At 40.6% G+C, this 21,842-nt stretch overlaps 1 protein-coding gene across 2 annotated transcripts in view; it reads right to left on the reverse strand.

Annotated features, from left to right (window-relative positions):
* COL9A3 (collagen type IX alpha 3 chain) overlaps positions 1–21,842 on the reverse strand; it is a 204,525-nt gene that overhangs the window by 131,732 nt on the left and 50,951 nt on the right. For both annotated transcript variants that reach the window (XM_069243177.1, XM_069243178.1), the window contains exons 6-16: positions 18,234–18,269; positions 17,443–17,466; positions 16,562–16,615; positions 14,043–14,096; positions 8,544–8,585; positions 7,826–7,882; positions 5,853–5,906; positions 4,827–4,880; positions 3,609–3,662; positions 3,405–3,458; positions 1,751–1,804 (exon numbers count right to left, since the gene is read on the reverse strand). In XM_069243177.1, coding sequence (XP_069099278.1) covers positions 1,751–1,804; positions 3,405–3,458; positions 3,609–3,662; positions 4,827–4,880; positions 5,853–5,906; positions 7,826–7,882; positions 8,544–8,585; positions 14,043–14,096; positions 16,562–16,615; positions 17,443–17,466; positions 18,234–18,269 — 537 coding nt within the window. The remainder of the gene's footprint in view (positions 1–1,750; positions 1,805–3,404; positions 3,459–3,608; positions 3,663–4,826; positions 4,881–5,852; positions 5,907–7,825; positions 7,883–8,543; positions 8,586–14,042; positions 14,097–16,561; positions 16,616–17,442; positions 17,467–18,233; positions 18,270–21,842) is intronic.

Raw genomic sequence — 21,842 nt, forward strand, 5'->3', positions numbered from 1 at the left:
TAGGTGAAAATCATGCAAATGTCTGCAATTTCACAAATAGCTCAGAAAACAAATCTGCAACCGTGAGATCTTGAGATTCCTACCACTTAAAAACAAACTGAAAAATGATAAAATCAGATATATTTTCCAAAGAAAAAGGCAAAACATCCTAATTTAAACCGTTTTTTTTTTTTTAAGCATGCAACATCAATCTCAAAGGGTAGATGAAACATCTCCCATTGCCTTTTACATTATTGAGCCAGCCCAGCCCAGCACACACACAAAGGTACCGACTCTGGAATGTACCAATCAAGGAGCGGCTTTGCAATAAACTAAAGTCAATAACCAATTCCTGTGGGGTGCCCTGCAGACATAGGAGGCAGATACCTTCCTCGGGATGCTTTGTGCAGCTGAAATGATTCCTGAAAGCTTTAACTTTGGAGAAATCTTCAGACACCCACCACCAAAGTTCCCCCACCACTCAGGTCACCCAATGTCCATTGCAACAGAAAATCTGGGATTGTCAGATTAGGACACAGCATTCTTACTCTCACATTAAAGGGATGATGCTTTTTGTTTAGCCACTTCTCAATATTATTGAACATAATTTTTGTTATCTGTTTCCAAAGGGACCAGATTGACATTGATCTGTCGAATTTGATTCATGCGGTGACCCTCCAATTAATGAATCTAGAAACAACTTGCTTGGGTCCTGTTACACAACAGGAGCAGAGTCACACTTTATTTATTCATTGCTTGTCTGAGGGAGACATTTCTTGGTTTGACTCTTCTGCACATGAGGAAATAGGCTGGTCTTTTTACTGCCCTTTTCTGCCAATGACCCTGTGTAAGAGTACATATGCCTTATGATGTTCATGCCTTTCCTAGGATAGAATAATCTTTACCTTCGGGCCTAGGAATAAAGAAGATTTTCTATTTTATTTCTGGCTACAGTGGATTTTCACCTTGATTCCCTAACATAGAGGCATATGAAGAGCTATTTTGCATTTCCTCTGCTCTCATATGAACCATTTTTTTGCCTACACTAAAACTCAAATGTTGGTTTCGACCTCTAAAGCATGAGATTGAGGAGACCTCAAGTTTGCACTTCCCAGTTGGAAGAATGGAAGACTTAATCTTCCTTACCATCTAAAAGTCAATATCCTGGATGCTTCCCCACCATGCCACCACTTTAGAAGGGCCTTTCTCCGACATGTGCTTGAACTTCATGTCTACAGGTTGGATTTTTCAAAAACAGTTTAATATTATCTAGAACAACAACTAAAGGACAGGATTATAAATACATTAAAATTTAACAGATTTCCTAAAACAAAAGAATTAATGCAGTGCTTTAAGAAGCTACTCATTGATGAGATTGATCATCATTTGAACAGCCAGAAAGTAGCTGAATTCCCTGTACAGGTTTGCGAACTGCACTCTGAAGGTTCCAGCAGCAACCAGTGGGTAAATCAAGCCTGATCTGGAAGAAGGAAAAGGGAAAGGAGTGGACAGCTAAACAAGTTACACTTTGATGGGACCAGTTTGAGTTAAGGTCAGTAAGCTGCTCTCTGACGGGATATGGTGCACTCAGGGAGCAGCCAAGATGCCGGATGAATAGGAAAAGAATGTCACAAAGTTTTGGAGTAAAACTCTACTTGTATTCTTAATTCTCACCATGGAACTAGTGTCTTCTCCACAGATCACCCATCAATCGCTTTCTATCTACTCATTTCGACATATAATCATGCAATCATTTTCAAATTTCACTTACTAGGTCGCCTTTGGGTCCCAGGTAGCCTGTGGGTCCTTTTTCTCCTTGGTCCCCCTGGTATAAAAAAAACAGCGCTCAGTGAGCAAGACATCACAGTGGTCCAATACATGGGGTGGCAGTGAGATGCATGTGAAGTAGAAGTCAGGATGCAGTGGCACCTCCGTGACAAGGTAATTGGGTAACAATTGGTACCTACAAAGGCACATAATGCTGCCACAGTATTGTGGGATGACAGAGGTACATGAGGTAAAACTTCATAGTATAGAGTGACAGAGAATGAGAAGCATTGCATAGGACAGAGTGCAGGACAAACGTGCTTTTGCATGAGGTGACAAGAGGTGGTATGGCACAAAGGTCATAGTGTGGCATAAAACAGCATAAAGTGGCGACCTGGAGGAATGCAGAGTGACATGACATAGCTTAACATAGCAGTGGCACAGTGTCAAGCAGTGCAAATGTCACAGGGTCACAGTACTAAAAGCAGGGATTATTTTGATATTTTCCTCTATAACACATACTAAACTCAAATCACTAAAGGCATATACCTCCACAAATCGGTATTTTGGCATCCCAATGTATGATACAATGTGTACCTGTGATGTCACAATGCACATGTGATGTCAGATTGTTATGTTTGTTTCACTGATATACCTGTGATGTTTCTGCGCATAGATGCCACAGTGTACATGTCACAATGTACCTCTGCCTTCACAGCATACCCTTGCAATCACAAGGTTTACGTGATGGTACGGTGCTCAGGAGATGCTACAATGTGTATGTCTGATGTTACAGTGCACATGATGAATTCCTATAAGCACTGATACACTGTTACAAACATTTCTCATATCATCCATTTTCACAACAGGATTGGTAAATTATTGGTTTCCAGTTACAAAACAAGTACTGAAAAAAAAAAAAACATTATAAATACAAATGACTAAGATACAATTGTGCGCTGACTACTGAAACTAATGTCTGAAACTGATGGCTATGGGAGGTAACGTTAAAGCAGTCTCATATTGTTTGATTTTTCATAATTTGGTAAAACTGGGATTAGCAGATTTGTGGCGGTGTTGTTTGTGGGACAGCTCAGTACGGTCAACGGATGGAAGCAATGTTGAATACAGCTTCCTAAATGAGACAGTAAATTGGAATGGCAGTGCAAGCCTGGCAAATCAGAGATGTTGTTTAAACAGCTGCATTAATGGCTGTGTCTATGCTAACCAATAGGATAATCCTTTGGACAGGCTACCATGACTGACATCCCCAGATTTGTCTATGGTCAAGATACTGCATGCTTCAAGGTGTAAAATCACAAAGGTAAATTAATAAAACATAACTGTTTGATTGTTTTGTGAGCTTTTAGGAAAAGGGAAGGCAATGGAAAGATAATATGAACAAAGTTCCACTGGACAGAATGCAAGAGAACACTCTTTGAAGCTCAGCTATTTCAAGCCATTCCCCTTCCAACCTAGAGTGACGTGGACGCCTGCAGTGAGTTGTTTCACCGTTGCACCTTGCATTTTCCTCATGTATCTCTCAAGTAATAATACATTCATACACAGTGTATAAAAATAAATGTGATAAACCAAAGCTGCCAGATAACCCAAATAACATTATAATGAGATTCACAAAATTCATGCAAGATACGTACAGCTTTGCCTGGTGGTCCAGGACGTCCAGGGGGCCCTCGGAAGCCATTTGGACCCTACAATCAAAATATGAGAGTGGTCAACATCTGATGCGAATGCCCAGGTGAAATTAAAGCTATATAAAATGTATGATAACAAAAAACAACCACTTTACACGAGGTGAAGAAAACAGTATGAAATGATTATGCAGAAAACAGACAACTTACTCTGTCTCCAGCAGCACCCTGTGGACCAATTAGACCTCTCAAACCTCTTGGACCCTGAAAAGAAACAAAAAACAATAAGTTTAAAAAAATATATATATATATTATGCAGTGGTTGTGAAACTCAGGGGCGACCCCTGAATGCAAAGTCTGTGCTGTACTCTCTAAGCGCTGCAACATCCAAAGGGAAAGATCCACCCCACCACAGCTCCATTTAGTTAAGAGAGTTTCCAACATGAACAGGTCTGGAGAATCAGCTAATTATGTTTAGGAAAGAGCTGCCAGATCTCAGGCTGTAGAAGATGGCCTGCGCCACAAAGCAGGGAGGGAGGAGGGCATGTGGATGTAAAGGAATTGTAGTTCTAGGTCAAAGTAAGTCATGCTATGTAGATAAAGGCTAACGCATAAAAAGGTGTTCCACTGCTCTTACAGCTCTTCAGAGGCAAATGGCTCTTGACATTCTACATTTGTCTGTGGACTAACACTCCATAGTCTATCATCAGCCACCCAATGATGCATGCTCTTTGGCGGTTCAAGTGAGAGTGCAATGAAGAGCGCTACTGCTATAAAGGAGGAAAGCCAGAGTGGCACTAATGTCTGAAAACTGCAGCAGTTCTGGAATAAGCTCAGGCAGGAAATGCCTACCGCTCTTCACTGAGAACATCTCCCCAGACTTCACCTTCATAGATCACTACAACACTACTCCAAAAGTCTATGTATTTACATGCCTCTAAACATTGTCTCCTTGGGACAGGACGGGTACCGCTGTGTCAGCGTGTTCGTTAAAAAGGGTGCAAAAAGGTCAATATAGTCCTCTTCAGTTAGGGCACTCTGCACATACTTATTCAATTGGAATTCACTCAGTGGATATTATCACTATAATATTTTGCACCAGAAGAGAAACAGTACACCTAACCTTCACTACAGGATATGTACTTGTGTAACTAATAATTTGTAAGAACAAGGCCTTTAGGGCTTGATTAGGCTTAACTAGTTCTCTGTACTCATTAGAGACAATAAAAAGAGTGAAGCAAGATTTTGGTGGTGGTTCCATGCTCTCCAGACAAATCTGAAAGTGTGCCCTGGAGGTGCCTCTATCAATATGCTGATGACCAGGTACAAGCTGAGTTAAGAATAATTTGAATGCTGCACACTGAACCAGAAAATCCATACATTGATATCCATAAACAAGGTTTTGCATTAATCATTTTTATATTTTACCTGTAATCCAACGCTTCCTGGAATCCCAGCAGGCCCTGGAGGACCAGGATCACCCTAAAAAAGAAACATGTATAAAATAAATCCCTACTTCAAGTCATGGTTTCTATAAAGCAAATGACTCAGTTCTTTACTGACTGTTATGAACTGTCCTCAGTGTTCAATATACCAACAACAACTGGTGGTGTTAGATGAACTGGTCGGTGGATGTTTGGTGGAGGAATGAAAAGTGCCAGGAGCGAAATAAACCCTATTTAAAGAGTACATTGAAGGTCAGCAGAGGGGAAAAGAATTGATAACAGTGGGGAACTGTCAACCTATGAATGCAATTGATATTTCCTTCAGAGCATGGTTGTTTACTGAATGTGCGTGCAGGACAATTGCAAGATACAGATGTGAATCTAATCAGGGCAACAAGGGACATCTGGTCATGCTGGAGATAAGAACACAGTTTTAGGGCAGATGATAATTAATTTATAAGCAAGATGGAAGTCACCATATTATGTGGAAGGATGGAATCAACTCTTGATGGGGTGAGAGTCAATCAATGACATGGAAAGAACTCAAACGATGACGTGGCAGGGAAATCAGAAAACAGGGACTCAACTCATAGCTAGTGCTTAATTTGAGCCAGTGTTGCATGTGGGCCCCATCAGCCCTTTTTTTGGGCAACAGCACTTATATTCCCTCAATAAACTTTAATCTAGATCAAGCGAGGGAAAAACATAAAAGGGAAACAGATGGGGCGGGGAGGAAAAACAGTAGCAAGAGTGACATAAAGAGGCAGCAAGTGACTGGTGGTGGATTAAAGAGGCAAAAGGTAGAACCACGTCTACCCTGCATTGGTATTCAGCACTGTGAACTTCGATAGGCTTGCCGCAAGCTTCCCAACATCACATTGGGACCTACCATGCATTCCGTTACAAATTATTCACTGTCCATAGCATCAAGAGAGGTTGTGCCAGAGAAGCCGGAAGAACTCTCATTATTCAAGTGTTATTTTCAAGCTGCTAAGAAAAAAAAGCTTACCTTTTGACCATCTTTTCCGACTTCGCCCTGTTCTCCTTTGTGACCAGTGTGTCCCTAAGATAAAAAAGAAATATTCACAGTGAAAATGCATACTGTTTCTGATACTTATCCATGTTGAATACCAGGCATCAAGTGCACAAAGGGAATGTAGGGCAGTGCCCACAACATCCCACTTAGCATTCCACAGGTGGCTGCAGTGCTTGGCTTTTGAATAGCTCAAGAGATGTTCCTCTTTGATAAGAAATCTATGGCCCTAACCAAGCCATCCATAGCCAAATGGCTAAAACAAACTCATGTTTTTCAAAGACAGACTAGTACCAACCCACCCAATGAGTTCATAATGCAGGGGTGTCAACCAACCTTTTGCTTTCACAGTACAATTGCACAAACCAACCTGCTGATGTCACAGTGCAATGGTTGTCGACAAACCAGATGCATTCATTGTTTAATAGTGTCCACCTGCCCAATACATTTCAGTATATCAGATCAGCCCAGCTAATGCTTTCATGCTTTGATGGTGCCTGCTATCCCAAGGTTTTTATAAAAAAATCGTGTCAACTATCTCAGTGGTTCATAATATAAGTGTCGACCTACCCAATGTTTTCATAATATAGTAGTGCAAACCAACCCAATCTTTCTTAATGTAATTGAAAAATCCAACCCAAATGTTTCGTAATACAACAGTGCCGGCCGGTCTAATGCGTTCAAACTGCAACAATGTCTGCCAATCCATTGCTTCCATACAATAATGACTTACGTCAACACAGTGAATTCATGCAAAAATAGTATCACCTACACCTATATTTTTATTTATTTACAGTAAAATAGTTTTAGCCAATAAAGTGCTTTCATACTACAATGATATCAGTCAACCAAATGCTATCATGGTGCCACCCAAACCAATACTTTCACATGAAAATGGTGTTAACCAACCAAATGCTTTCATACAACAATGGTGCCAACCCACCAAGAAATAGTACAATGTTGTCAATTAAACCAGTACAAATTCAAAAAGAACGTTTTTTGCTCACCACGCCACCCCAGTTTGGACCCAGCCATTTGGGCTGGACTGTTCCCCTGGGGAACAGGGTCAAGACTGATTTGCATATGGCTGGGTCCAAACTGGGGTGTTGCGGTGAGCAAAAAAACGCGATCTATTAAACCCAGATCTTTGTGACAAGGGGGGAGTGTTTGCATTGTTCAGCATTCCGTCCATCATCTGTTCTTTTTGCAATTAAACCAATATACTCATGCACACAGCGTTACCATAAAATGCAATTGCTTCATGGATGAAATATTGTCATCCTCCTCAATGCCTTCATAAAAACAAAGGTGTCACCAATCCAAATGCTCTGATGGGTACTCTCATCCAACAAAACGTGTCATGGTAATGAAAGTGCCAAGCAACGGATGCTTTCTGGAGTATACTGACACTGACAAGCCCTATGCGTTCACGTGTATAACGTAGCCAGCCAATTCAATGTTTCTTGGGCACAACTTGCATACTTTGAAATGAACCTTTTTTAGAGTGGCATCTCCTTATTTGGGCTAGGACATTTCTCAATTTCATGAATATTCTTGCTTGCCCTTTTTTCAAATTCTGTTCTGTTCAGTGCAGTTCGGGTCTGGCGCTCTTTATAACGCAGTGTTCGTTTCATACATGTCTCCAGGAAGGGGAGATGCGGAAGAAGAGTGTTTGTAGCGGGGCAGAGTGACCAGACATAATGATTCTAATGATCGATGCAAGCACATGAGTTTGATACTGTGCCAACCTAGAATGGACCACTTTGGTTATTGAACTGCAATTGGCATTTAATATGAAATGGCTTTATAACATATGCCAATGAGCTCTGAGTCTTAACTAGTTTCCAATTAGTGACATTACTGAGGAAAACTGGCACATAAATAAAATCTTATGAAAACAGTACATTCAGCTGAGGGCCATTTAAATGAAATGTGACAGGCTAACTTACCTTAAAGCCTGGCATTCCAGGAGGGCCGGGTGGACCAGGAGGACATATTGCCGGACACTAGGAATAAAAAGCATATATGATGAAGGTTTATTCACAAGTTCCTCTACTTGAGAGGAATGTGCTATTTGTTGTACGTGTTTCTCTGACAAGGACAGCAGGTAGACAGCTCAGCGGGTTAATGTATGCTGCATACACCTTTGTGGAGTCTCTCTGATACTTTTTCTGTTCCTAGCAAAAACCTATTCAGTCTTTCATGTTTCTAAGGCCGATACAATGGCCACAATGAGTGGATGGCAATGATATGTGAGTTATAGCAGCGGACAATGGCACATAAGATATTCCAATAAAAAAACATCATAATATAAAAAGAAGGATCCAATGAAAGTACTTTCTCTCTTAGGCTATGTGGAACTGGCATGAACCAAACATAGCCCAAGTGGGGGAAATTAATCTTAGGGTACCCAGTCTTGGTTATTAGCTCGAATTACACAATGTGTTTAACCCACGATGTTCTTGTACAATAGATAAGTCCAGGGTGCTTTGACCTAGGAGAAGATGCACCAGGCTGAAGGTGCCTGTACACTCAAGTGTGTGATCCGACAAGCAGGTAGTGGAGACTCTCAAAAAAGGCCTTTCAGACTCATCCCCCAACCCTGCCTACAGTACTGACAGTACAAGCAGAAGTAGATGCCAATCACTGAAAGCAGAAATTAAGTACCTGCAGATCTCCAGTGCCATCAGGAAGTACGCCTGGAAGACCCTGCCAGAAGAGAAAAAGAAAAAAAGCTGAAACAAATCAATGGTGCAAACCAAGATTCCTCCCAAGTCTGATGACCTACATTATTTTAACAGAGTTGCATTTGTTCTGCAGGGTAACAAATACGAATGCCAACTTTTGGTTTTCAGTACTGAGTTCTAACAAGCAAACCACGTTTGCGCTTCAGGTCGCATTGAGGTGGTCCTGATTGACAGTAGTCTCTTTTCTGTTCTTTAGGCATCAAAATAAGGGTTAAATCATGAAACTGTACTAAATCCGTCCCTGTAGATTTACACCTACAAGTGTAGATTAACTACTTTTTGGAATTTGCAAACACTGCCGGAAGTATGCCTGGAGAGCTGTGCCAGCTGTGGTTCTTGGGCTGGCATTACTATTGCCAAGGGATTCTATAACCCTGTATGGAGTTCTCCGTAGCGGACACGTCTGCATTGAAGGCGGACCCATCTGTGCAAACACTCACTTTTTATTTATTTTTCCTCTGAGTAAATAAAACCCAAATTTTAGGGTTGTCTGTGCCCTTTTCCACCGTGGAATGGGAGCTTTATGCTGGACTATGGGGCATATTTAAGTGCCCGTAATGCCATCTTAGTGTCATTTTTTTAACGCTCAGATAGCGCTAAAGTGGCCTTTTCCCCATAGCATATTTACAAGGTGGCGCAATGCATGCATTGTGCCACTTTCTAAACCTTGCACCACATTATGCCTGTGGCAGGCATAATGTGTGCAAGGGGGGCCTTCCCCCGTTAGGGGGGGCTGAAAAAATGGTGCAATGAAATCTAAGAAATTTCCTTGCACCATTTTTTTCGGCACTTTTATCGCCTGCTTAGAGCAGGCGTTGAAAGGGAGCATACCATTATTTATAATGGGCCCCTATGACTCTGCAGGAGTGGCACCAAAATGTTGCCACTACTTCTGCAGAGTACATCAAAAGCGTAAAAACAAAAATGATGCCATTGCCCCCTAACCTGCACCATGGTGCGCCGTATTTTAAATACGGTGCACACATGGTGGCAGTAGGGGGCGCTAAGGGATGCAAGGAAAATGGCGCTGTACTGGGTGCAGCGCCACTTTCCTTAAATGTGCCCCACAAATATCTGACTATTTCCGAGGGGGCGAGGGGGTAAGATTTTAGCTTGTGAATGCCCTCGAATGTATATGGTTGTGGGATTTCCCAGTCTGCGAAACCATGTCTTGGAATGCCCACTTCCTTTGGGTGGGATTTACAAGTGGCAGACACGTCTGCAGTCTTTGTAGATTCTTGGCAGGCACAGGGAAAGGTACATCTCTTTGTAAATGTATGTTTACAACCAAATTTACCTTTGTGAATTGGGAGCAGATATTATCAGGCTGCTAGCAAAGCATGGTAGTGAAGAGATGGTATGTCTCTTTTATTTAAATATTTTAGTGCTCTCTACTGCTACTTTTATGTGACTCTTGCGTCAAACAGCAGCTGTTAGTGTTCTCAGAGGGCTGGATGAATATGGTTCAGGTTAGGAACATCTGCAAACATTCTTGCTGTTGCATTGAGGGCTTTTTAAAGTTATGTAATAGTGCACTAGAGTTCCAGGGTACATCATATCACTGCTCTTCTCCAAGCAATTAGTGGATTGCTAAAGGACACTACTGTCAAATTGCAATTCAAGTATTTATTAAACCATGGGCATTCATTTGTTTACAGCAGTTGCCGGTATTCAGTAAATACATGTAGTAGTAAATTAAAAGGGTAAATTCCATAATGCACTGGAGAAGGCTGATACTTCTAACTGGAAAAATAGTGCAGTGTCTACGGCTGAAGTAATTCATTATGGGTTGATGTGCTGAATTTCTAACCATCTCAGAAGTTGGATAATCAGCAATAACTGCAGATGCTCAGGATTTACAAAAACGCATCTTCATCCAATGCCATTTGCTACGTTTCAGTTAAACTGTTCAAGAATTGAGAACTATTCCCCACCCCCAAATAAACAAACAAAGACCTGATATATCTTACTTTGTTCAAATAAAAAAAAAGATATCTCTGAACAGTAGTACTAAATGATGGACCCAAAACTGCATTGTCTACGTGGTGTATTTCTCGTGTAAAATTAACACTTTTACAACACAGACTCGACATTAAAAACATGCCATCAACAATATTAATTAATGGACTAACAACCTGATTTACAGATAGCAAAAGGTGAGAAACTTCAGAAAGAATCTTGTATATTCCCTGCCCACATAACAATACCATAGTTTATCCTAGATGTCAGGCATGCATTGACACCTCCTGCTTCACAACAGGCTCTGACAAGGTAAATCGCTGGCTACTTTAGAAATGGTGTAAATTCTCCTCAATACGGAGTAACTCTTCTGCCACACGCTTTGATGGAGTTTGCTCTACAGATCACCTCCATGGAAGGAATGGTGGACTTTTCAGAAAGGGTTAGTAAATTATCTCTAATATAATTGAACATACTTCCTTACAAAGGGGGGAGCTACTATGTTAGCCCTGCACGTGTACAGCAACTTTATGGAGCATTTCTAGTGTGGGCATTTACTTCCAAAATTTTCCCCAGCATTGATGAACATCATTAGTTTTTCCATCAAAATCTTTCTTTATCACTGTGGCCCTCCCATAATGGATAGAGCTGCTTTGGAGAATAACCTTCTAAACGGACACTGGCAACCTCTCAATGGGGTTGATTTTGAGATTCAACCTGTGCGAATCCCAAATGCCATCACAGCACACAGTAAACTCATAACTCAACTCATAATCTGCCCGCACAACTTTAATAACTATATAATAATATAGAGTGTACATACATTTTTCTTGAGCATTATTTTGTTAGCAATGTTTCAGCTGTTCCAGCAGTCTTTTTTAGGACACAATAACAAGAAGTGATATTCATAATCAAGTGTTGAATGGGAAGAAGGAAAATGGTGGAGAGTCATCGGTCAGGGTGCTAATAGTCATTACTGTAGTGGTGGGCACTGAAGAACATGGCTGGTCCTAAGAAACTTCCATGTTGGGAGAGCATTAACATATGCTGCCCTAAGGACTTTAAGGCCTTACAAATTCTCTAAAAGGTTGTATGCTCTATTAAAAGTGCAGAACATTTTATAAATTACTTGGCTGGTACCAATGTTGTTAAATCCTCAGATCACTCTTTGTAGATTGATAAAATGTGTAGGGTGTCTAGAGGAGAGTTGCTCGGATCACCTCAAGTGGATAACAACTTGAAACTTCAACCTTAGAAATACACCTTTATCCAAAATATGCTTGGCAATATCAGCCACAATTCATCCTGGAGCCTTATGAATTGCAAGGCAGATGGTCCAATACAGACAAATATACCTTCCCGATAGTAATCTTCCCAATAGTAGACCTAGCAAGGATGCTGGTATGAAACCAAACTCCTTCTGTCAGTTGATCTCTATGAAGCCACAAGAAAACTGCTTTGGAGACCAATAGAACTAAGACCACATTGAACACCAATGCAAATCTAGGTAAGCTCAAGGATGGCCCTTAAACTGGAACACAGAAAGATGCCTTAGATGACAGTAAACTCTACAGTGCATCCATTTCTGAAAGTGCCAGAGGATATAAAAGAAATCAAAGCTCTTGATGTCAGAGTTACAAAGCTTAATAACTGTCGCAGGTAAACAGTTGTTTGAGACCTAGATTTTCTGGAGGAGGTGGAAACTCAGATCCGAAGGGATTCTTGGGGATAAGACTAAAATCATAAATAAGAACAATCTACAACAAAGTACCAATCAAGAAGGGACAATGCTATTTCATGCCACTGAAGAAGAGATCATCTCTCTAAGGCAGGAGTTGCATTTGGTGAGTAGCGAGGAGCAAAACAAGGTGCTCAATAGCATAAAGGAGGAAAGATCTTTTATGAAGTTTCAAGAATTCTTTTTTTCTTTATGTTAATATGGCAAAATACAGAAAAGAAAGGTGCTTATTCCCCTGCAGTCATTTGAGAGAAGACTGTTATTCGCTTCACAGCAAATAGATGGAAATTTCGGATGAGAAGATTTATTCTAGGAGCAGGTTGTTGTCCTTTTGGACAGATTCGAAAATGTAGGCGAAGAACGATAGTAAAGGTGGAAGTTTGCAGCATCAAACAAAGATTTGTTTTGCTGAAAAGTAGTTTTCTAGTATTATGGAATTGAGAGTGCACCGACTATTTCATGTTGCATTAGGATGTTGTTGCTACTGAGTCCATAGATGACAATACTGTCTGAATGGGTTCTCATTTTGTGATTGACTTTTGGTGAATGAGGAGCATCAGGTGGCTAAGCATCACCTGCAATAGATACCCTTCATAGAGTGTGGCATGTGTCCCACATATACAGTGGACTATCCTCTGAGTCGCTGCTCACAGATCAATTTGGTGGTGAATTACAAGGTTGGGTTGCAAGTCTTTTTCTGAATTCTTATTTTATATATATATATATATATATATTTTTTTTTTTAAAGGGACATGAGCATTAACAGAGTTTAGATGACAAGATAGCATCACCACAGTCATTCTTGAATATCTCAACATCAAGTCATGGAGTCCTTGGGTCTGTACAAACTAGAGAAACACTGTACACAGCACGTTAGTAAATAGATAAGTTCAAATCTTTGAAAATGTCTATCTATTCTACCTTACTATCAGTGATGTTTTTATCGTTTATTGAATGCTTTGACTGAATTCCAGAACCGTCTTATGGTTAAAGAGGATCCTTCTGTAGAGTCTAAACCTAATGTGATGGCTGTTGATTATCAAAGGGACTGACTGATTGATTGATTATAAATTCACTAGATCAACCCAAAGGTAATGAGCCTAAGTGAGTTTTTAATTCAAAGACAAAGGTAGTGTTGTCAACATTCCATGCCTCACTATTGGGTTACAACCACATGTACATATCAACATTTTTACTTTTGAATGGAGTAGTGTGTTGGTATTTGTGCATTCACCGCCTAATGTTGGGCTGAGTCTTTGCTTCAATAAATGCTTACTTTGTTTTGATATGTAAATTCTACTATGATACTTTAAGTTCAATTAGTGACGCATCAAAAAAATACATTTATATCTTGCCTGAAATTACGAAAAACAGCTTTGCTTAATTACCATGGGTATCTACAACTTTAGTTTCAGGTTATGCAGGAGTCATTACCACCACCAAAGCCTATCTTTTGATGTTCCAATAATATTTAGAAATCGGTTTAGAAGGATATTTTTTCACCATATTAAATACAACAGATAAGTCACATAGATCAAGAAGGGCCATTTTGGCTGTCCATTGCAATCCTCAGGATTTTGTCTCTGAGCACACAGCTGTTTCCAATCACCTTATTTTGTAGGCAGTGTGAAAATATATCTCTAACGCCACGATCCTGCCATTGCATCCCCAGCCCACAAGACATATGCTCATTTAATCCCACAAGTGCTTAACAAGACTTACCGGTGGTCCAGGGGGGCCTGGAGGTCCTGCAAGCCCAGGGGGGCCACCTGGTCCCTGCAAGAAACATAACATATTATTGACCTTGTGACCAGCATTTGCTGTCCCACATCTCAGAGACACTGAATTCAGTGATTTGTCCTGTCAGGCGCTTCACTGGGATTCAGTGGGATTCATTTGTGATGGCTATGAGCAACCCACTGGTTATGATCCATTCCAAACCATGGACGAAACTAAGGAGCTAATAGAGAAACATGGAAAGATATTTAAACTGATTGAATGGAATTCTTGTGACGATGAAATATAAACACAGCCCTGTATAAAATATGTAACATTCATCCTTTTTTGTCTGAAAACAAGGTAAACAATTATAGCTGATAAACATATGAGTATTGTGCAAAACATATGAGTAATGTGCTATATTGGGAAAGAACAACCTATCACTGTTCTACATCACTCATGCTCTCGGCATGTGTACTTTTAGCAAATTTTTTAAATGATGTATGAATTGCAAAACAACTAACAATAAAACAAAGTTGGGGAACACTGTAGTACCCCAGGTGGTGTGGTCAAAAGGTCCCAAAATTCAATATATTTGGCAGGAGGATCTTCTATCCCCATTGGAGGTCAACATAAGAAAACACATTTAAACCCTCATCACCCAGAAACAAAGGAGGGGATACCAGGACCAGAAGAAACAACTGCAGAGAGCATTCCATGTTCCCCACCATCCCACTGTCAGGACCTCTGCCATTTCGGTTAAGGGGCATCACTTGTTTATGGACAAGAGCAGTGAATACCATGTCAGATCACCACCTTTTAGCAAATAAAGTTAATTTCCTCTTGACATTTTCCACCTGTTATTGGCTTTTCAGCAGGTGGAAAAAGTCTACAGAAAAGGTATTGTTTTCTATCAGATATTGTACTGCACCCAATAAATGCACCACTGGGGTTACTGCAATGCCACCTCCTTTAGGGGCTCTTAGTATTGCGACCACGGTATTTATAATTAAGAACCCAAAGGTCTGTTTTCTAGGTTGCCCATAAGGATGGAATTGATTAGTAGCAATTGCTTGTGGTTGAGGATATGGAAAAACCAGGACATGATATTTGACGGTTTACAAGATGTCTAAGTTTCTTTTAATTTAGACCAGAAGAATTTGCTAACGACTAACAACTGACTATGAGCTCATTTTGAGTTTTGCAAAGGACATGCACCAACAAGTGGTAGATGTCCTATCTGCAAGACTCATGATTCTCCAGTTCTATTGAAAGTTTAGGGGAGCAGCATCTGACAGTGCAGCCTCTGATGTGTCCACCAGAAGAAACCTTTAATTGTTGGACCGTCCACTACTGCAGAATGTGAACCCTACTATGGGCAGTTTTTCCTCTGTACACTTATTCTATTTGGGGCCACCACGGAAAGCCTTGTAGTCCTGAACAGAAAACCCAAGGAATAACCCTTACAGGCTTGGAGACAACTCATAGCATGTCTGGAAGTTTCCTTTTGGTGTTTTCAAAAAGAAACTCCCACTTTGGGAGTTTATTTTCAAAAAGGAAAATCTTTGCTGAGCGGGCGCATTAAACATGACGTCTGCTCAGCAAAACATTGGTACCTTCAGCAGAGCTGCTGTGACCGTCTGACACGTCAATGGAGGACTGGGGACTGGCAGACTGTTCACCTTACTCTAAATGAGGCTCTCTGGGCTAGATGTATCAAGTTCCCTGTTTGTATTTCTTAAAAAGCAAATTTTAAGAAATCGCTATTTAAGAAATGCAAAATGGGATGTAAGAAAATTGGAATTCGGTAATAGCGATTTCTTAAAAATCGCAATCGCTATTAGCGAATAGCAATTAAGGAATGGGATTCAATTCAAGGTGTGAATGGTTGTGCATTTCCGAATTTGAAAATTCCTGTTAGGAATTCGCAAATTAGGTAATGCAAATCCCAGGATGCTGGCGGCCTAAGGCCCCCTTTGATGCACCCCCAAAAAATATTTGTGGACATGTAAAACACACTCATGCTCTAGGGTCATGTGTGCGCTACATGTCATTTTTAAAAATGGCTTTTTTTAAAAAAATTTATAAATTGCACATGCTTACCACCAAAGTTCAATTCGTAGTAATTGCATTTCCTAAATTCCAGATACGCATTTAGGAAATGCATGATACATGTGCACTGGTAGTCGCAAATAGGTATTCCCTATTTGCGATTCCCTATTTAGGGAATCGCAATTTCAATTCCCTAAATGGAGTCGCAATTTCAGGGAATCGATATTTTAGCTATTCGTGGAAATTGCACTGCGAATGCCTTTCATACCTTCTGAAAGCCATTTTTGCATTCGCAAACAGTGGAATCTTGCCATTCGCACTGATTGCGAACGTAAAAAGCTTTGATACATCTAGCCCTAGGTTTCTTCTTAGGTGCACCAAGTTGGGCTCTAATAAATTGCTAGTACCACCAGCAGTGAGGCAGCATTAGGCCACATAAACTCAAAACACAAAATGCACAAGTAACATACCGGAGGACCTTGCAATCCATTCCCGCCTGGAAGACCACTGACTCCTGCTTTGCCCTGGAAGGATAGAATGCAAAATTACATAGAGAGGTCAACTTGAAACAGATTCAACATGGGGCTAACAGAACGCAACCAGTGACAGTCCTCCCCTTGAGGTACCTTTTAGGGACAAATCTGTGACTCATGCAAGGCCACGCCACGGAAATTTGAGAACTTTATAGATGCAGTGATCTAAGAGACTTAAATAAGTAAGAATTTTATTCCGTTAACTTGGATCTCAACCACTTTTTTTCCTTTTCTCGCTGCACTGTACCAAAGAAACACCCTGGTTAATTCCTACACCCTCTGAAATTCCCAGTGTTGTTTACTGTGCCCACAGGGGCTGCAACTGCTACAAAGCCAAGCGTCTATTACAACAATTGCACTGAAATCTACCTGTAAGAAAAGGAGTCTCGCTGCCCGGATTATATCATAAAGCTCAACTTCTGATAACCAGCAGCTACCCAGCACTTCAAGTTAGGAATGGCCACGGGTATCTCATATGTATTTTTTCTCAAGTTAATCCCTGCTATGATGTTAAGTCACCTATGATTGGCAGGAGTTATTTGGTGAACTATGTTCGAAACAATGCACAAATCTCAGTCTCTTGGAAGCAGAAGGTAAAGTGACCTGTCGTTCTCTGGATCTTTAATTGGCTGAACTGAGTATGGAGGGGTATGTTACCCATCGTGCCCGCACTGAGGATGGACCAGAAGGATGGAGACACGAAGGGTCGGATTGGCACCTCCTGCCATCATCTACTCTGATTTACAAAATAAGCTCACAAATAATATTCTATCTGCAAACAGCCATCCTCACTGGTTTGACACGTCAAAGCTACTTACTGCTGGTCCGGGTGGGCCCCTTCCCTGTAAATACAATGAGAAAGAAACACTTTACTGCAATGGCCAGGTGAAGAACAAGCAGCAGCAGGCCCGGCTGTTGTGGCTGGGTCAGCACTGATAACAGCTGTGCAAGCTTCCCATACATCACAGGCAGTGGCAGAAAAAGTGCAAACTTCATGCATCAAAAATGTAGAGTAGTTGCAACAGCAGTACAGGCTTCACTTAGAGAGACCTTTTACTCCACAGTCAGCAGCCTTGCAAACTTCTTACACACACACACACACACACACACACCAGTCCTCACCGCGTGGGCTAACATGCACACACACACACACACACACACACACAGGCGAACACACGGAGTAGCAGTTCATGACTTCCTGAAACACACAAAGTACGGCCCAGAAAACATTAGTATAAGTTCCACTTACGTACTCAAGTATATTGTAGATATGTGCATTGCAAACTTTAAACACACATACAAAACATAACACAAAAAGTCTTGTATAAGAAGCATAACCATAAACACACACGCACAACAGCAGCATAAGTAGCGCAAGCTCACCACATTTAGAACAGATACAGCAAATGCAGCAACAGTGCAAGCTTTGTTGACATAGAGAAAAGGTACAGGGTAGGCAGTAGCAGCAGCAGTGCAAGCTTCCCTCACACAACACCGGCCCAGCACAGGCAACAGCGATCCAATCTTCCATCACACACAGAACCTGTACAGCTCGGTCAGCCACAGCAGACAAGAGGCTAGATGGTGCCATAGTTTATCCACAACTCACCGCTGGTCCTTCTGGGCCTGGTGGTCCAGCATCTCCCTGAGTAAGATAAGAAAGCAGTCAATGAATGACTCACAGGACACAGAAAATAATGTAAAGTGAGTTTTCAAGTCAAATGTGACCTAATAGTCCTCCTTCTACTCCATCCCAAAATATATCTAAACTAGAGGACATTCGGCACTCCGTATAATCTCTGAACCTTGGCCAAAGTGGGTCTATGCAGCCGAACTTTGAGCCGCACGCAACTTGTGCCATGACTTGGCCCGGCCCCTTATAATCCGGGTGTGTTCATTCCACTACTGCACTTCACAGAGAGAGAAAAGGCAGCTTCTTGACAGAATTATATGCAAGGGAGGCCCATCAGGAAGAGACACAAGGGTGACTGGAACAAGCAAGGTTCAGAAGACTCTTCAGAGTTAAGGTGAGCATTGACCTCAACAGTGCCAGGATAACATTCTATACCTCTGGATTTTCATACTTCAAATATATGCACTTTGGGAGCACTTGTCTTTGGTTGAAATGAACGGAATAGACTAAAGTCCAGGCGGAAGCAAAAGTAAGCCTGTATAGCCTGTATAGTCCAGACTGGCACCATGTCACACATGCCATACCTTTGACCTGAATTATTTGCTTCTTCAGATGAAATGGAGAAGTCACTTTTATTTTTTACCACAGAAAATTTTAAAACTTTTTTCTACTAGAGTGTTTTTTTTGCATCAACGTGCTGGCAATCCTGTGTATTATTGAGTTTTGGGGAACAATTAATATGGATGGATGGATGAATGGATAGATAGATAGATAGATAGATAGATAGATAGATAGATAGATAGATAGATAGATAGATAGAGGTACAGCCCAGAAAACTATAGCATAATGTGAGGGTTTTCCCTGTGCATCCTGGTGCACGACAGTGTGGGGGATTCTGATGTTTCCCACTGGTTCATAAGTCCTCAAGCACTACCGATCTTCACATGGACAAATAAATGTTCTTCCTTTATTCTTGAATCTCTTAAGGAAATCAGATATCATGTGACGTGTAGTCAAAGGGTGGTAACACTGGACACATTCAGGGGTGGAACTTGTCGTAAAGTACTTGAGTCAAAGAGGAAATACTGGTGCTAACGTTAGGCTAACTCTAACACCCTAAATGACAGTCCCTTAGGCCTTAATACCTAGTCTTACTATTTAAAGGTCTAGCATTGCAGACTAGACAGTACTGCTCCCTCTTCTTCCAGATCACAGCAAAATGTCTTTCTTCCAAATCCATGGATTATCGCCAACGTTTAGACAGAACAGCAGCTCTCAGAGCCCAGTTCCTTGTCAACATCTATTTGTGCTGTGTTGTTGTATTAAGGTTTACATGTATTGTGTGTGTCATGATGCATAGAAACACAGTTGGACACAGACAGTGCCTACGTAGAATAAGGATCTGTGTATAGTAAAAACAATTGAGGCAGCCAGACGGAGACACAGACAGGTGTATGATAAATGATGGATTTTTAACGCATAGTGCATTTTATTGTTTGGAAATGGGAGCTGTGTTTAATGTGACCAGCAGGAGAGAAGTCCACCCCTACATATTGCAAAAGGCCACCAGCTGACGCAGAGTTGTGTAGTGCAGTTAGCTAATTTAATGGAAAATATGCAAAGTGTTACTTTGAAATGAGTGTCTCCCGAGGTAGCAGCATGTTCCCATGTAGGTATGACTGAAGCAACATTATCAAACTTAAAAAAAAAATGTTTATTGTCATTTTCAACTTTTACTTAACAAATGTTACATATATGTGTATACATAAAATTATCCATCTCAAGCACAAACAATATTGCAAAGCGATCACCACATTATATCAATATGGGTTTTGATATAGAAAATCACTCCTTAGCTAACATTATTAAACTTCTATCTGAATGCTTTAATTTCAGTTTATTCTAGCCAGACAAAACCAATTGAATTGTTAAAGGCAATCAAAAATACACTAATGGATCAAAAAGGTTAGACAGGCTACATTTTGACAAGTGTTGTCACTGACAAAGTGCCAACATTAGACTCTCAAAAAGATGGAGTGTGTTTGATATCAAACGCATTTGTTTCCCCGCTGTCCAATACTGGGGTTGAATGCAGGGTGAGATTATGGTAGACAGTACTCATCCAATCACAGACAATAATGCAGATCTCCTCTGTGATGAAAACATACCAGCTTGAGTCAATCGAAAAAAAGAGAGGCGTGTGATGACAAGAAGTTTATTTTGTTAATTAAGAACCTATAAGCAAAATGCGGCAGATTACTAGCTCATGAACGCCCAAAGGCTCCGTAATTGCAGAAAAACATATTAAGAGTATAGCCGTTTTATTCTACAAAATTGTAAACCCCAGTGTGTCCTGTGTCTGTGAAAATACGAGCAGACTGAGAGGGACCCAGCTTTTTGTTTTAAGGTCATAAACAAGAGGAAGAGAAAGTTGAAAACATGTCCTTTAAATAGGAGTAGGCTCTTAGAGACCTTTCAACTAGTTAAAAGGCTGAGAGAAACGGATTCAAAAGATCTGATTTCAGAAGTGGCATTTTGTAATACTGATGGTAATGAATTTACAAAATTTATTTTTTACTCTGGTCTTTTTTACTCTGGTCTGATGGATGCGGTAGTCTGCTCTGAAAAGATGATCTCCTTGAGGTTGCTAATGAGATACACACCAAACTCAGTCTCACCCTCCTCACTCGAGATTTACAATGCTAACCCCCCAGACCGGCTATGTATCCCTACGGTTAGATTTTGGGTATTGACTGGAGATCAAATCACTAAGAGTCAAGACTGAAAGAAGTGGAACCCCTCGAAATGAAATGCAGAATACAAATGGCTGCATGTGATGCCTTGTAATAACTTTTTTGCTCATAACCCACAACTCTTTTACGTATATGGGCCAGATTCGCTTTTGTGATATGGTAATGTGATGACCGACCCCAAGCGGCTTGAGTAACTCTTTGTACCCACAAAGGTGAGCTAGCAAAACAGGTTTATAAGTGTATAACATACATGGGTTTAAAACACAGGTTGAGTATATTTTTTGATAAATTCTTCTAGTTAATATGTGGGGATGGGAGTTGCCCAAATGTCAATGGATTTATGATTTTTGCAAAGAATGCTATTTGGAAGCCGTTCAAGGGTTGGATGTAAGTCATTAACAATGTTTTTCCCTCATATTCTAAAGGTGAGATTTTTCTGCCCTCTGAATATCAATTGATTTTAGCATGTCATTGTCAAACGTTGTCTGTCTGGTGGAGAGGAAAGATCGTCTTTACTTATTACTATTTGTATACAAACAGATAAAGAATGACACTACTGAAAACATTCACTGGCTATATTGAGGAGGGGATGCACCACAAACTGATGAGCTCATAGTTCTTAATGCAAAAGACTCATCTCATTCTGCGCAACCTAATCGAAGGACAAAAAGCTGGGGGTTTATTTGTTACAGTACAATGCAATCTATTTAAATGGGAGCTATTTTAAAAACAGGCCAGCCAATCCAACATTTAGATATGGCAATTACAAAGTTTCAATTGATTTCATATGTTTTTCTATGGAGTATTGTTGACTGTTTATTCATTATGAAAT

The sequence above is a fragment of the Pleurodeles waltl genome, chromosome 7 (assembly GCF_031143425.1).
Source record: "Pleurodeles waltl isolate 20211129_DDA chromosome 7, aPleWal1.hap1.20221129, whole genome shotgun sequence".
Taxonomy (NCBI): domain Eukaryota; kingdom Metazoa; phylum Chordata; class Amphibia; order Caudata; family Salamandridae; genus Pleurodeles; species Pleurodeles waltl.